The sequence below is a fragment of the Stenella coeruleoalba genome (assembly GCF_951394435.1).
Source record: "Stenella coeruleoalba genome assembly, chromosome: 13".
In the NCBI taxonomy this organism is placed as follows: Eukaryota; Metazoa; Chordata; class Mammalia; order Artiodactyla; family Delphinidae; genus Stenella; species Stenella coeruleoalba.
Window position 1 is genome coordinate 28,398,994 of NC_137159.1, and position 15,469 is coordinate 28,414,462.

General features: G+C 56.4%; 1 protein-coding gene across 6 annotated transcripts in view; it reads left to right on the plus strand.

Moving 5' to 3' along the window:
• Window positions 1-8,237, plus strand: part of SFXN5 (sideroflexin 5) — a 116,860-nt gene extending 108,623 nt beyond the window's left edge. For 5 of the 6 annotated variants that reach the window (XM_079941511.1, XM_079941516.1, XM_079941513.1 and 2 more), the window contains one exon: window positions 5,110-8,237. In XM_079941511.1, coding sequence (XP_079797637.1) covers window positions 5,110-5,187 — 78 coding nt within the window. In that variant the 3' untranslated portion in view covers window positions 5,188-8,237. The remainder of the gene's footprint in view (window positions 1-5,109) is intronic. The other variant, XR_013831163.1, reaches the window with a different exon arrangement.
• The last annotated feature ends 7,232 nt before the right edge of the window (window positions 8,238-15,469 follow it).

A 15,469-nucleotide genomic window follows, 5' to 3' on the forward strand; every position in this document is an offset into this window, starting at 1 on the left:
TGGTTAGTTGCCCTCACTCAGTACTTGAATCTCATTCATGTACCAGCACAGCCCTGGATGTGATTTCTGTGGAGGGGACTCAGGCCCCCCACACCTCAGAGGGGTGATCTCCATGGGGTAGGCAGCATGGGGGTCCCTGCCCCAGCTTCCTCCGCTGAGCCCAGTGGTGAGGACCCTCAGTGGTCCCGACATCCGTGAGCCCTCGAGACGGTGAGCCATTGGCTCAACCCCCAGCTATGGGCAGAGAACTAGAGAGGTCTTAAGGAATGACCGGTTGAATTGGCCCAGGATGGAAGTGAGAGGCGGAGTGAGGGTTAGGAAGTCTGGACTCTAGGGGGTCACCAACTCCCACCAAAATCCCTCTGCCAAGACCAAAGACCAAAGCCTCTCAGCCCCCACCGGGGCCGCAGGAAACTCTGTCTGCCTGGGGTTGCCATGCTGCCTGTTGTCTGTGGTGCCCTCCGTCACTGCCACCGCCCCTTGGGCCGGTCCCCCAAGGCCGCCATCATGGGCTTGTTCCCTATACCCGCCCCTCAAATGTGCCTGTTCCCCAGGCCTGGCGCCCTCCCCTGCCATCTGCTCTTCTGGGCAACTCCTCCACTCCAGGGCTCTGGCTGTGCTCACGTATCCAGGGCTCACTCTTCTGCCCAGGCCCCTGCCCAGAGCTCCTCCCCCAAGACCTGTCTGCCTCACTGGCTTCTCAAGCTGGGGGACCCAGGCCTACCACCCTCCCACCCTGACCCACCCCCCCATATTCCCCTGCCTCTGAGAATGGCGTCACCAGCCACCCAGGCTCCTGAGCTAGAATTAGGAATCATCCAACGCACAGTCATCCTCGACACCTCCCTCTCACCCCCACATGGAATTGGTCATCAACTCCTGTGGATTTCGTCTTAGAAAGGATCCCCAGCACACCCTCCTGGCGGCCCCCACGGGCAGCATCAGAGGGCAGGACTTGCCACCTCTCTCTGATTCCCTCAGCTGCCCCCTCACTCACCTCTCCAGCCCATCCTCCATGCTCACCACCACCAGCAAGACAGGGATCTTGGACCACCCCTGCTCAGGATCCTTCCGTGACTCCCCATTGCCCTCGAGTAAAATGCTGACACCTTCACGTGGCCTACGGGGACCTGCCTGCCCCAGCCCCACCTCCATTTCCTGCCACATTCCCAGCCTGCCCAGCATTGCCCACACCAAACATGCCATGCTGGCCAGCTTATGCTTTTCTCTTCCCCAGCAGGCTTTTCCTGCCCTCTCTTATCAAAACCTTCTGTTTCTTTCTGGCCTCCCTCCTCTGAGAAGTCTTCCTTCCTTGTTCTTTCATCAATGCATGGTAACCCCCACCCCCTCCCAGTTTCCATGGCACTTGGTTTGTCTCTCTGGGATCCATCTGCTTGCCTTTCTGACTCCTTCCCTAGACTTGAAGCTTCTCAAGGGCACGGGCTGCTCTGGTCCATCTCTGTGTGCCCAGCCCTGGTGTATGGAGTTGGCATCTATAAACATCTGCTGACTTGAGGGCCGATGGAATTGAAATGAGAGGAAAAGGCTTAGATGCCAGCTCTGTCCCTAAACGCCTGCTCCTGAGTGGAGGGCCTCGTCCACTGCCCTCCCCCGCAGCCTTCCCATTGCCTGCGTCTCCCCACCCTGCTTCCCTCCTACCTGCTGCCCTCAGCACAGTTGGGAGCCTGGGTCTGCAACAGCCCCGCTGGGAGGGGAACGCCTTGGTCTCCACCAGGGCCAGTGCTCTCCAGGGAACGGGCCGAGTAGGCCGTGGCCCTGGCCCGTGGTCCTCCACTGTGGTGGTGAGCAGCCTCTCCGATTTTAATGCGGGCCTCAGTGCTTCAGTGAAAGCCGGCATGGGAAGTTGCTAATAATGGCACTAAAATAAAATATGCTACATCTGTTATGGGTAGCAGAACAAAATTAGCTGCTCACACCTCTGACATCCAAGATGTCTTAACTTAAAATACTCCTTGGCTTACTTTACATCATTTACTGATTATATTTAAAAGAAATACAATTTTGCAATTACTGTTCTTTCCAGCGTGATATCTATGCATCATTTTCCTTTTATGTTTATATATTTCTCCTTCATTAGTGCAGTCTGAAGGGTGATTAGGATTCTTCAAACATTTTACAGAGGTTAAACGTTGATTAAGATTTAATTATTACTGTAAATAGCTTGGAATGACATATGGTGCAAAAGCCTGACATATGTGCATTTGAATAAATGAAGTGCTATTTCCCAGGATGCCTCAGTAGCTGTTTAACAGCTTTCCCGAAGGGTTATGTTACACCTCATGGTAAGATTGCTGGGATGTTATATTTTGTTGGTTTTTGCAGCTGAAAGCTAAGAACAGTTTTCCAGTTTTTTAAAAACATTGAATATTTTAAATACCTAAATTGTTTTGCACAAATTTTTGCTAATTTGTCTAACTAGGTTAAACATTTTCAAAAGCATTTAGATTTTTAAGCGTGGGCGCTGTGCATTGTGTCAGTGGCAGCATGGGGACGAGGAGAGCTGGTGGGGTGGAGGGGACTCGGAGGCCGGCAGGGGTGTGGAGGGAGGAGGTGGTTTGAGGAGAGGGGGTGGGGAAGAGGCCTGGTCCCTGAGCCTCGCTCTCGTCTCTTTGGCCCTCTCAAGTGGCCTGGGTATTGGGGTGCCAGGGACTACAGGAAGAGGGTCCCCCTTCTCCAGGAACTTCACCGGGCCCACCGGCTGTAGCCCACACTGAATCCCCTCTTGTCTGGTCTCGGACATGACCGAGTTCTCTAAAAGCCCGTCCAGTCTATGGCACCTCCCGCCTACTACCCAGAGTTGCCACGTCTTGATGTATAGCAGGTACCTGGGACCAAGCTCAGCGAGCTGAGTTTCAAAGGCCCGGTGCTCCCTTGACTCGGTCCAGGGCAGGTGTCAGGCTGGGGCCCCCCACAGAGGGAGCGCCTCCCTCCCGGCTCCCTCAGGTTTGAGGGCTCAGGTGTCCCCACCAGATCAGTCCCTGGAGCTGCAGATCAACATCTGGGCGGCTGTGGAGCCTCCAGGGGGACCCCAACCTCCCAGTACCCTCTGCCTCTCTTCTTTCCGCTCACTGATTCAACACTTATGAACACCTACTGTCTCCCGGCACTGGGCCTTGAGGATGCAGGATGAACAAGATCACACCCTCGCTGCCTCATAGAGCTCGTGATCTAACGTGGAGAAGCGGGAGATGAGTGATCGGGCAGCCTTGAACCACATGCTACGACGGCTATACAAAGTGCAGGGGAGGGTGGGGCTGGAAAGGTGGCCGTACCCAGCCTGGATGAGGGAAGACGTCTAAAGCTGAGGGAACTGGGGTTGGGGAGGAGAGGAAGTGGCAGAGGGCAGCTCAGGCGAAGACTCGGGGTGGGAATAACCCAGTGTACCTGAGGCACGGTGATAAGCGGGTGTGCCGTGTCTCCAGTCCAAGGGACTGGGTGGTGAGGGGGAGGCTGGGGCTGGATCTTGAGGGATCCAGGGATCCCACTGGGTCCCTGAGGGCAGTGGGGCCAATGAGCCATTTCATAACAAAGAGAGGCATGGCCAGACTTGCAGCTGAGAAGGCTCCCGATGGCTGTGATGGGGGAGGGACTGGAGTGGGTGACACCTGAGGGGAGGGAAGGAGAGTGGAGGTCAGGAGGCCCCAGGGTCTCTGGCCAGAGCACCATTGGGTGGCGGTGTGGTTAGCAGGGGGCGGGGGGGGGGGGGGAGGAGATGAGGAATTCTGTTCTGCTCTGGATGGGTTGAGTTTAAGTACCTGTGGGGCTATGTGCAGGGAAGAGGAACCCTGAGACCCTGAGAAGTGTCCAGTGGGTGTCACACAAAGGGAGCTGGCAGTAACCTTGGAGAGGAAGATTGTTGTGGAGCGTGGTAGGAGCAGAGGCCAGATTTGCTGTGGGTTGGAGAGTCAGTGGGAGGTGAGGAGATGGTGCTGGCCAGTGTGGAAGAGGCCTTGAAAAAATGTGGCCATTGGAGGGGAGAGAGACCCGGTGGTAGCTGGAGCATAACAGGGGGTTAAGGGGAGGTTTTATGGGATGGGAGGTTCTCTGCTGATGAGCAGGAGGCAGTGGGCTGAAAAGGTGGGAAGGAGGGAGGGCAGTCCAGCGGTGGTCTCCAGAGTGGGGTCTTGGGAGGGAGGGATAGCCGCAGCGGGGCAGCTGGAGGGCAGGTCCAGAGCAGAGTGTGGACACATGTAGGTCGTGGGTTTGACGAGAAGCTGAGGGGTGTCTTCTGATACCTTCTGTTTTCACTCCGAAGTAGGAAGATGAGTGCGGAGCTGAGGGTGGGGATGGCTGAGGACAGCAGAGGAGGTTTAAGGTGGCCTCTGCGGAGAATGGGAGAGGGAGTTGACCGGCCATGTGGCCCAGGGCTGGGGACTGTCTGGCTGCTGTGAGGGTCCAGCCAAAGTCAGGGGCAGTGAATGTTGAGTGGTCTCTGCTAGGTGGTCAGGTTTAAGTGGAGAGAAGGGAGATGCATAATTGGGTTCCTCCAAAGCAGGGCTTCTGCCAGTCAGGCCAGAAGGGCCTTGCAGCTCGGAGAGGCTGAAGTGGTTGGCCCTTTGCATCCAGGTTGGAGGGGGAGGTTGTGAAGACTGAGCCGTAGGGAGTCTGGGGCTGGGGTCTTGGTGGTCCGAAAATGGATAGGGAGAGTGAGTGGGGTGCTGGAAGGACAGGGGATGGTGGGGTCCAAGAGGGTGGGGTTTGGATTTAAGGAGTCTGGATGGAGCAGCCCTGGGGCTGACCAGGCCCAGGGTGTGTCCTGGGAGTGGTCTATGCAGCACTGGGGACAAGGTCCTTGGAGATGAGGGAGACAGAGAGCTCAGAGGGTAGGACGTTCCCCAACATGGATGTGCTGGCAGAGTAAGAGGCATGACCTGGGCTGGAAGGGGTATCGTGAGCCCCTGGGCCGAAGAGCAGTAAAGAAGGAAGATGTATCATTAGGCAGCACACGTGGGCCCTGGCTGGGGTGCCGGGGGCAGAGGGGAGAAGTGTGGGCACCAGGTGGTCCAAACTGCTACTCCCAGCTCCCCACTCACCCCTTCCCTCCCATCCCCCTCACCTTTCCTCTCTCTGTTCTCACTCTCTTCTCAGATCGAAACGACCCAGTTAGAGCCTGAGATTGCCCGGGCCACGAGCAGCCGGACAGTGGTGTACAACAAGGGGCTGTGAGCGGTGGCCGGCCGGCCTGGGGGACGGAGCGTTGTCCAGGCCGGGAGTTGGGGGCAGAGAAGGAGTCCCGTGGGCTGCACCTGCAGGGAGAGGCCAGCTGACCCCCCCGTCCTGGGCTACCTGCGGGAGCCCTCCCCGCACAGTGGTAGGGAGACTAATCTATTCACACTTTAACATAAGGGACAGGAATTCTGACACATTTACTACGAAAAATAATCAAGTGCATTTCTGGGCCTTATGTGGGGTTGTCAGAACTCTACTTAGCACAATTATGTGTGAAGCTGAAAAATTGTAGAGTGCCCACGGGGTAGGATTAGGATCCTTTTATACTTTGGTTTCTTTTTTCTTTTTCTTTTTTATCAGAATCAAGCCTTGGTTGGAGCTGCCCGGATGCAACAGGTGGTGGGCGGAGTGGGCCTGGTGGCCTTGGTGGCCTGGCTGGTAGATTTAAGATATTACTGTGGCCAGGCCCGATAGCTCCCTGGGCTGTGCTGGGCTGTGCTGGGCTGGACTAGGGAGGGGAGGGGAGCCAGTCTACACTTCACAGGATGAACCAGCTGTGACTGAGGTCCTCAGGAGGTGGCCCAGGAAGTCAAGGGGCACTGGAGGCCTCTAGAAGATTCCTTGGGCAGCTGGCTCTGAGTGTGACCAGCCTTCATGCCACACCTACAGAACCAGTTCCTCTGCACGAAGCCCAGTGACACACTGAGGCTGGTGTCACCCTCCACGGAGCCCTGATCCATTTGAGACCCGGAGATGACCCCAGCTCCAGGCAGGAAGTCCTAAGAAAGAATTATGCTTGGCGGGAACCGTGGCCTGCCCTCTGCCCTCTGCGGGAAGATCTTCCTTCCAGGCACAGGCTGGAAGCTGGGCGTTGGGACTGAGGGTAGGGCTGGAGCCAGGCCGACTGCTGTCCTTTCCAGCCACCGGGCCACCTGCCCCAGCCCACCATTTCCTGAGCAGGAAGGTCTCGTGCCTGAGAGTGCAAAGCCCAGATCTCTAGGCATCTACCTGAGAGCATCAACCCAGGAACAGCAGGCCCCAGCTCTGGCACTGATGGGCTGTGTGACCTTGGACGTGTCCACTACCTTCACTGAGTCTCCACTCCCTGTCCGGAACCAGAGGACTGGATTGAGGGGTTCCCCACCTGCTCTTCCAGCTAGACTTTGTCTTTGCCTGTCCTGCTCAGATGCTGGGCATCCCAGGCATGTCCCCAGCGTGGACACTGGACTGGGAATGGGGCAGGCTCCCTTGGAAATGGCCAGCTGTTGGCCTCAGAACCTGGACCTCGCCCTTCTGTATGTGAACACACATTCCTGGAGCACTTGACCTTTGCCAAACACTTTACAGGTCTGAGGGAAGAGGCAGCGTGCATGCCTGGGCCTGAGTGTAGGCCCACATGCTCGTGCCGCTGCCTCTCACCCTGCATGGGCCTCCGAGGCCCGTTGCCGCTGGCTCTCATTTGCAGGCCAGGAGAGGGGAGAGTGCTGCAGGAGCTTTGCAGAGGAAGCAGGGCCTGAGGTGGGGGTGAACAAGGTAAGCCCCCTGACCCCCATCTGAAAGGCCCAAACAAAGCAGAAGCCTGGGCCTCCATGCATCCCTCACCTGACCCCAACTTGAATGGAGCCCTTGATATGCAACCAAAGGGCCTCTGCTTCCCTGGCGACTTCATCTGGGGAGAGACCTGGCTGGAGATGAACACATGCACTTGCAGGAAAAGGCTATTGCAGGATGGCAAGGGCGTGGCCATGGGTGGCTCTTGCCATCTTTAGGGCAGGGTAGTTGTGAGGTGCATCGATACCATGCACTCCTCAGAAGCCCCTGCTGCCCTCACCACCCAGGCAGGCCGTGGTGCCCCCCAGCTAGCTCTGCAGGATGCTTCCCCGAGGGCTCCCCACTCTCCTAAGGAGCAGCCCACCCACTGCCCATCAGGAAAAGGAGACGGCAGAGACAGGCACAGAGGACACAAGAGCAGAGGGGGTACCACAGTGTTGGAGGGGCAGGTCGTTTTTAGCTAATCCTGCCATAATGTGAATGTGCCAGTGACTGGGGGCTGGGCATGTCTGGGTCCTCTTTTGAAAAGCTCACTTCAAACTCACCTTGCCCCACCTCTCATAGGGTCTTGTTCTTTTGCACTTTATACCTTGGGACCAAAACTGCTCACCCCAGCTCTACTCCCACCCCGTCCAGGGGCCTGGCAGAGATGGGGTCTTTCCAACTCTGCCTCTGTGCTGGTTGCCCCTGCCCAGCCCCACCCCTGCCCAAGCCTTGGGAGCCCTGTGGCCTCGACATCTCATAACCTACTTACTTTGTCTCCTAGATGCTTTCTGGTCATGCTCCCAATGCAATTTCACATGAGCTAAGGGGGTTTCTCCTGGGGAGTGGGAGGGGTGGGTGGCAAAGAATCCTTGTAGCTCAGGGTAATTGTGACAGAGGTTCAGGCGGCCATGCTGCTAAGTCCTGGCCTGGCTGCAAAAAATACCATGAGGGGAAGCTTTTGGCCAACATCCATCCTCTACTCTGCTGAGGACAGAGGAAGGGAGGCCTCGTGGGCAGATTGGTTCATAACTAGGGGTGGTGGGAAGGCTGAGCCAGGATCCACTGAGGTCTGGGCCTGGCCCAGCTGTGCCAGAAGACAGGGCACACCTGCAGCTGGCTCTCACTCTAGCCCTGTGTACCCTCCTCTGGTCACTTCAAACATTCCCTCAGGCTTGGGGATGCCCTTCTCCTATTCCAGAGAGCGATCTTAGAGCACAGGAACTAAAAGCCCAAGATGTCAAGATAACCAACAGACCCCTTTTCCAATTCCAGACTGTGAGCCAGCTGGTCTCCTCTCCTGGGCCTCTAGCCTGGGAGCAGGGTGACGTCCTGAGAGGACAAGGGCAGTGGACAGAAGCAAGGTGGTTTTCTAGCCCTGGGCCAGTGTGAGTGAGACACCAGCACACACGCCTTGGCCACTCCCAGGGGACTTTGCAGTGTCTTTTTAACCTTCTCAGAAAATTTCTCAATCTCTGTGATTTATGTAATACTAATGAGCTGTGGGCAATAAATGATGGATTGAAAGCATCAGGGCTTGGCTTTGTGAATTGTGGGTGGGAGAGGTAGGGGTTGGGAAACAGTGGGAACAAGCCAAGTGCTGACTGAGGATTTTGTGAGAAGGGCCCTGAGGAAGGTGCAGACCCAGGCTCCAGGAGGGGTCAAGCCTGCTAGGAGGCCCAAAGGGAAAGAGACAAAAGGACGGTGGGGCATGTGAGGGCAGGAAGCAGGACAGAGCGGGTGAGCTGAAACTCTGCAGAAAGACCCTTTACAGAGTGGTGGCTGAGGGAAGGGCTCACTAAGGGCCCCACTGCAAGGAACTGAGTAGAAGAGGGATTTTGGTAGGTTCTTGGCTACTGATATCCAGGGGACTGGGGGGAGGCATGGGAGGGGCATTCTGGACTGCCTGGGGGCCCGGAGGGACTTCACAGGGAGAAGAGGTTTGAGCCCGGTGGAAAGGTACCTGATATTGGCAGTGGTGCGTGGCACCATCCCTGGGAACTCTGCCCCTTCCTGACTCCTCCACAGTCCCTCAGGGCCAGGCCTCAGCCACCTCCTGACAGCTTTGCCTCCTCCAACTCCAGGCAGCTCCCAGAGTTCCTGAGGGAGTGAGACCTGGCTTCTTCTCTGGGACCTCCAAGCATCTTCCAAGCCTGCAGGGAGAAGCTGATGGCCTCCTCTGCCAGGAGGATAATGTAGCGGAGGTGGGGTTCATGGCTGGGGTAGGGCAGACCCGGGTTCCAGCCCCAGTTTGGCCCCAGCCCGACTGTGACTTCTAGCCAGTCGCCTCCTTTATTCACCCATTCATTCAGTCAGATGTTTATGGAACATCTCCAGCAGAGCCTTGGTGTCCTTAGCTATAAAACGTAAAGAACAGCATCACTCGCTGGACTGGTGTAAGGGTGGAAGAGACCAGGTAAGGAACGAACCCAGACGCTTCTCCCACACCTCCCAGGTGTCGGGGGGCTGCTGCCTCCCTTTACCTGGGCGCTGGACCTCCCTAGGAGGGTGGGAGGAAGGAAAGGGATGGGGGAGGGGTCTGTTCTCAAAGTGATACTTTTAGGTCAGGGGGCTTCTGGTCTCAGGGGAATTTCTTTGCTAAGAGCCTCACTGGCCACAGCCCCCATCCGGATGGAAATCCTTGACTCTCAGAAAAGACACAAATCCCTCCTGGGAGCTGTTTGTTGTTTTTAGCTAGTTTGGGGGCTCAGCTTCTGCCTAGCCCGGAGATCATTAACACTCCAGGAATGTGGCTTCCCCTGGCCCCATCCCCATCCGCTGGCCCCTAGGGCCTCCCTCCTCCCACCCAGGCCATGGTTAGAAGGAGAGTCAGAATGCTAGCGGATGAGGGCAGTGATGAGTGACCCTTTCCCAAGGCCCTGGGGAGCCGGCTTCCCCTGTCCTCCAGAACTGCTGCTGCCCCTGCTATCTCACCCATTCCACTGCCATTGATTAGCCCCCCAAACAGGAAAGTCTCAGCCATTCCCTGAAAGGCCTAACCCCCACATGCTTCCCTGCAGTACCAGGTGTCTCTCTCAGGCAGTGGCCCAGAAGTGTTTGTTCTCCATGTCCCATTCCGAGGTAGGTGCCGGCAGCTTGTCCAGGTCGGAGCTTGGCCCCTTTCCGACAAGGACACCTCCTCAGCCAGAGCAAGAATCTGGAGACCTACCTCACCCTAGTCCCCTGGGCCTTTCAGAAGGGTAGAGAGAAGGAAGGAGAGAACAAAATGGGGAAAGAGAAGGTGTACAAATGGGCAGACATACAGAGATACCAGATGTCCCCGTTAAAGACCCCATGCAAATCCAGCGGGTAAACGAGGGAAGGGGGCTGCCATCGGTCCCCAGCCACCTGAGCTGGTTCTCCTTCTCTTCACATGTGAGCATGGCAGAGGGAGGGACAGTACAGCAGGGCCCTCGCTCTCCAGAAGTGAGCTGCAGGAAGACACCGGAGACATAAGTGAGCCAGGGGCTGCAGCGCCAAGGAGGCTGGGAGCCACTGGAGGCTTTAAGTGGAGAAGTAGATTCATCTGTCAACGGAGTGGAGTGTGGTGGGAAAAGGCAAGACTGCTGGGGAGACCGGGGAAGAGGCCATTGTGGCAGTCAAGGTGAGGGAAGATGGGGCCTGGACCAGGTGGTGGGATGGGGATGGAGAGAAGTGAAGAGATTCAGAACTGCTTAGCTCTTGCCGATCGATTGTGGAAAGGATGGCAGAGAAAAGTCAAAGGTGGCCCCAGGTTCTTGGATTGGGCAGCTGAGGACGTAGATGGTGGTGCCATTTCTCAGAGCTTAGGAACAGAGAAGGAAGAACAAATCTGCAGAGAAGATGGTCCATTCTGTTCTGCAAGTTATTAGAGGTTCCTATGAGATAACCAAGTCAAGATGTCAGGAGACAATTGAGTGTGCTTGTCTGGAGTTCAGGAGGCAGGGTGGGACTGGATGTGTAGATTGGCATGTTATCCATTTATTGAGAGTACCTGGAGCTAAAGGAACAGAGGCAACTACCTCTGTGACTCAGGGGGAGTACGTGGGGGGGAGAAGAGGATGACTGGTTTGGAACCTCAAGGAGTCCCCATCTGTGAGGCCTGCTAAGACGCTCAGCTACAAGAAAGGTGCTGTGGGCTGAATTATGTCCCCCCGGTATGTTGAAGTCCCAACCCCCAGTATCTCGGAATGTGACTCTATTTGGAGGTGCGATCTTTAAAGAGGTAATTAAGTTAAAATGAGATCAATTAGGATGGGCCCTAACCCTACCAATATGACTGGTGTCCTTATAAGAAGGGGAAATTTGGACATAGACAGGCATAGAGGGAGAACACCATGTGAACACGAAGACAGCCACCTGCAAGCCAAGGAGAGAAACCTCAGAAGAAAACAACCCTGCTGGCACTTTGATCTCGGACTTCTAGCCTCTAGAACTGTGAGAAAATAAATTTCTGTTGTTTAAGCCATCCAGTGTGCGGTGCTTGTCATGGCAGCCCTAGCAGATTAATACAAGAGGTGAGAGGAAGATAAGCAGAGTGTGGTATCCCAGAGGACAAGAGATGAGAATGCTTCAAGTGGGAGAGGTTGTCCACATATTTAATAGGTGCTGAGAGTTGAAGGAAAATGAAGACCAGGCTGTGTCTCTTGGAAGGACCTGAAGAGAATGGTCTCAGTGGAGCGTGGTCGAGGCAAAAGCCAGATCTCCCTGGGCTGAGAAGTTAGCAGGACTCCCACTGACTGCCAATGCAGAGAATTCTTTAAAGAGATTTGGTTGTGAGTTGGGCAGAGAGACATGACGATGGCTACAGCATCACATGGGGCTAAGGGAGGGCTTTAGAAGGGTGGCTGTAAACTCAAAACTCTAAAGGGTGAGAGTGGAAGAGACTGTAAAGGCAGGAAAGAGGAAGAACCACCCAGAAGTGGGTCCCCAGGCGGGGCAGGGAGGATCTTGGCTGATAACAGGAGGCAAGTGGAGAGAATGAGTTGGATGCAGGCAGCGTGGGTCTGAGGGTGGGAAGCAGGGGGTGGGGGAGGCTAGCTTCCCTGACCCCTCCAGATCCACTCTGCTACCTTCTCCCCCACTCTCCGTCCCAGGAGGCTGACTCATAGCACTCGCTGTCTGGCTCCCGCCATCGGGAGTCAACGGCAGGAAACAGGAGAATTGGAGGAGAGTGAGACTGGGGGCTTTATTCCCCCTAGAATCCCCTCTTGCTGTAGACACAACTCCTGTTTGGGGTCCTCTCCGTCCAGCTGTCCTCTCAGTTCTGTTTGGCACCTGCTCCTGCCCTTGGCCCCTTCAGGGCTAAGGGCCACATGGATTCCCAATGGTTGCTAGTCTTGGGGTCCTGTAGCATCTCGTGTTGGTTTCCCAAAATTTGTTGATTGCTCTTTATTCAACTCTCCTCAAAGCACTTCCATTTGAAGAGACCATCTCTTTCTACTGGGCCCCTGACTGATATGAAGGTGTTCCCTTCTAGTGCTTCTAGATGGAAGTAAGTTCCTCTGCTGAGGGTAAGGGGGAAAATGAGGTTTGGGGGAAAACCTTGGGGAGAGGTTTGAGACATTCCTGTGGAGAATGGGAGTGGACTTATTAATAAGGGTGAGGCCTCAGCTGAGGGGTGCCATGCAGCTCGCTTGCCTGATGTCCTCACAGACTCAGCTGCAAGGGCAGATGGGGAAAGAGGTTCAAGCAAGTCTGTGATTTCAGGCAGGTGCTACTAAGGAACAGCGGGACAAGGGGATGTCATAGAGAAAATGGGCCCATGAGGTCAAAGCATGGTTGTAGAGGAAAGCTGTGTGAGTGAGAGGAAAGAACGTGTGGTCTGAGAGGAAAGGACATCTGAACGTGCGATTGGAAAGAAGGCGCAATCCTGGGCTCTGATACACCCTGAGAGTGGGTGGTGATGAGAAAGGAAGGGGGTGAGAGGTTGGGGTGCCGGGTGGGTTATCCATGTAGACCCTCCCTTGGGGAGACAGGAGAACCAGGGGCCGGTAGGCACAGTCTTTGACAAATGAAGGGGCTGACCGGGACCTGCAGCCACACACCCACACACGCCCACACGGTCACACTCACATACGCACGCCCACAGCCCTCCCAGACGCTCCCAGACACCCTCACAAGCACTCACCCTCACACACGCCCCAGACAGCAGATGGGGCGCTTGGGTAATTGGTTAAACCTGTTCCCGATGTCTGGCTCCGCACTGGCAGTGCCTGTCTGACAAGAAAGCTGGCTGGGCCTGCACCGCTCAGCCTGCTGGCCCCCCTGCCCCTCCCCCTGGGCGGCTGCCCCAGAGCAGGGGCTCCAGAGAGGCCTATGGGTCCGGCCCGGCTCCCTCCTGGGCAGAACACAGTTCACGAGGCGAGGGTTCAACAAAGCTGCACGGGAAGCTATCCCAGCACCAGTGAGGAGGAGCTGATGTAAACCAGGGTGTCAAGATGCTGAGAGCAAGGGCCATGGCTGCAGACTGCCCACAGGAACCAAGCTCGGAAAGTCCCACGGTCAAGGGGACGTGAAAAGATCATTCCCTGAAAGGAAGGCACGCAGCTTAGGCCACCAGAGCTGAGGATAGCTCCCTGTGATCCCTCCACTTCAGCCACATGCAACGTGGGGTTCTCAAGGTGCTCGTCAACAATAGCTCAGCCGGTGGGGCTCTGCTGGGGCCCAGGCCAGCCCCACCGAGGGGCCGTGACCGGGCCGGCTTGCTCAGGGAAGGCCTACTGAGCGCTGCTGTCTACCCGTCCTCGTGCTCACCTCTGCAGGGCCCTGATCTCCGGAGGGAGGAACGGTCGGGGGAAGGAAGGGAGCATCATTCCTCGGCTGCTTCTCCCCTTCCCAGCTGCATCTGTGTCTCTTCGAGAGAGACTTTGGTTTGTTCCCTGGAGAGGGCCCAAAAACTCCCAAATTAGCAAACCTGGCAAGCCCACAGCTCAGAAAATAGTTCATCCTGATTCCATGTTTTTCAGGCTCACAGAAGCCTTTATTAATGAAGTCACAACACCAATATTTACCGTCTGCGGGGAGAGGCACAACATGAGGGCATGGATGGGAGTGCGGCGGGGACTCCCGCCCCACCCCTTGCGGGCCTGGCCTAGGAAGATTGGCAGGTTTCTCTGGGTCTTTTCCAGCCCTTTATCTGGATGGCAGGGGTGCTCTGCTGTGATCTTCCTGCACTCCCTCCCCCACCAAGTGAGAGGAACAATTTATCCATTCCTCCGCCCTGGGATGGTGCCAAAAAATGCCTCCTCTTCTTACCTTCACCCCACCTGTGCATACCTGCTCCCCAGAGGCTATCCAACCTGCCTGGCAGTGAGAGTCCACTGTGAGGTTCAACTTGGACTCTCCCGGTTGATGTCTGGGGAGGGCGTTGGGATGGGACACAGCCCGTTGGTTTCTAGCATTGACTGGACCCAGGAGAGACACTGACAGTCCCAGCAGCAGGACCTTCTGTGCTTTGATCCCTGCATGTGCCCCAGGCAACAAGGCTTGGCCCTTGACTTCTTTCCAATGACTTCAACATTGATCAACCCCCCCGCCCCCAGGACATTCTAGGCGCCAAGAATAGGATAAGTAAAGGCACAGCACAGGCCAAACACGTGGCTCACCGGGGGATGGGGATGACGTGGGTGAGACTGAAGCAGAGGGCACCAGTAGCAAAGGAGGAGAGGCCAAGGGTGGGAAAGAAGGGAGCAGAGTGGGGGCCTGAGGAAGGGGGTGGCGTGGTCCTCTTTGAGCTTGAGGACGAGAACCCTAGCCTCAGCACGCAGGTCCTCCTTTGAAGTGGGCCTCATCCTTGACATCTGCACAAACCTCATTATGCCTCCCACCCCTGCCCTCCCCTCCCAAACCCCCGGGATCCATGTACACTGTTTCCCAAGGTAGAAGAAACCTTGGCTGTTGGTGAAGGTGGGCAATCCTGGAAGACAGCAAGTGGGGCCGTGAGTCAGCTGTGAACACGTTGGGTTTGAGGTGCTGGGGAGTGTGGAGGGCAGCACGCAGCCGGCTCATAGGTTTGCAGCTCAGCAGAGGTTGGCTGGAGGCATTGGCTGGGAAGCAAAGAGAAGTCCCGGAGGTGGATGCAAAGGCCCAGGCAGAGGGCACAGTGAGGGAGGCGGGAGGAGCACGGACTGACCCCGAGGTGGACAGAGGCGACGGGACAGGGATAAAACTGGGGAGGACTCAGAAAGGCAGGAAGAGGTGTCAGAGGTACTGAAGTGAAGGCAGGGAGGGGTGGGGGAGGGAATGGCCAGAAGATGAGGAGCAGTGAAGCCAGACAGGAGGTGTGGAGTCTGGCCACAAGGGTGGCAGTAACTGGTTGGTGGCGGTCATGAGCATCAGCCCAGTGGTGAGACAGAGGAGGGAGAGCAAGGGGTTGGGTAGCACACGGGAGCTGAAGAGGTAGAGGCAGGTCTGGACATCGTAAGGGAAAGGGTGTTAGGAATACAGGTTTTGTTTCTTAGGATGAAGGAAGACATGATGTGTGACAAGCAGGAAAGACAAGTGGACAAACTGGAGGCAGATGAACTAAAGAGATCAGCGGGTCGGGCCTCGAGCTCTTTGCCAGGCTGGGAGGCCCTGAGCCCTCGGGAACCAGGTGCGAGCTCGGCCTCAAGCGGAGGTCCGAAGCTTTCTTCTGAAGCTTTCATCTGCCGAGAGGGTGGGGAGGGGGGGCTCTCCAGGGACAGGTGAGCATCCTGGTGGGGCCAGGACCTGCGGCAGGGACTGTCAGCCTCTGTGCATGGCGTGCCCTCAACCCAGCCCCCAA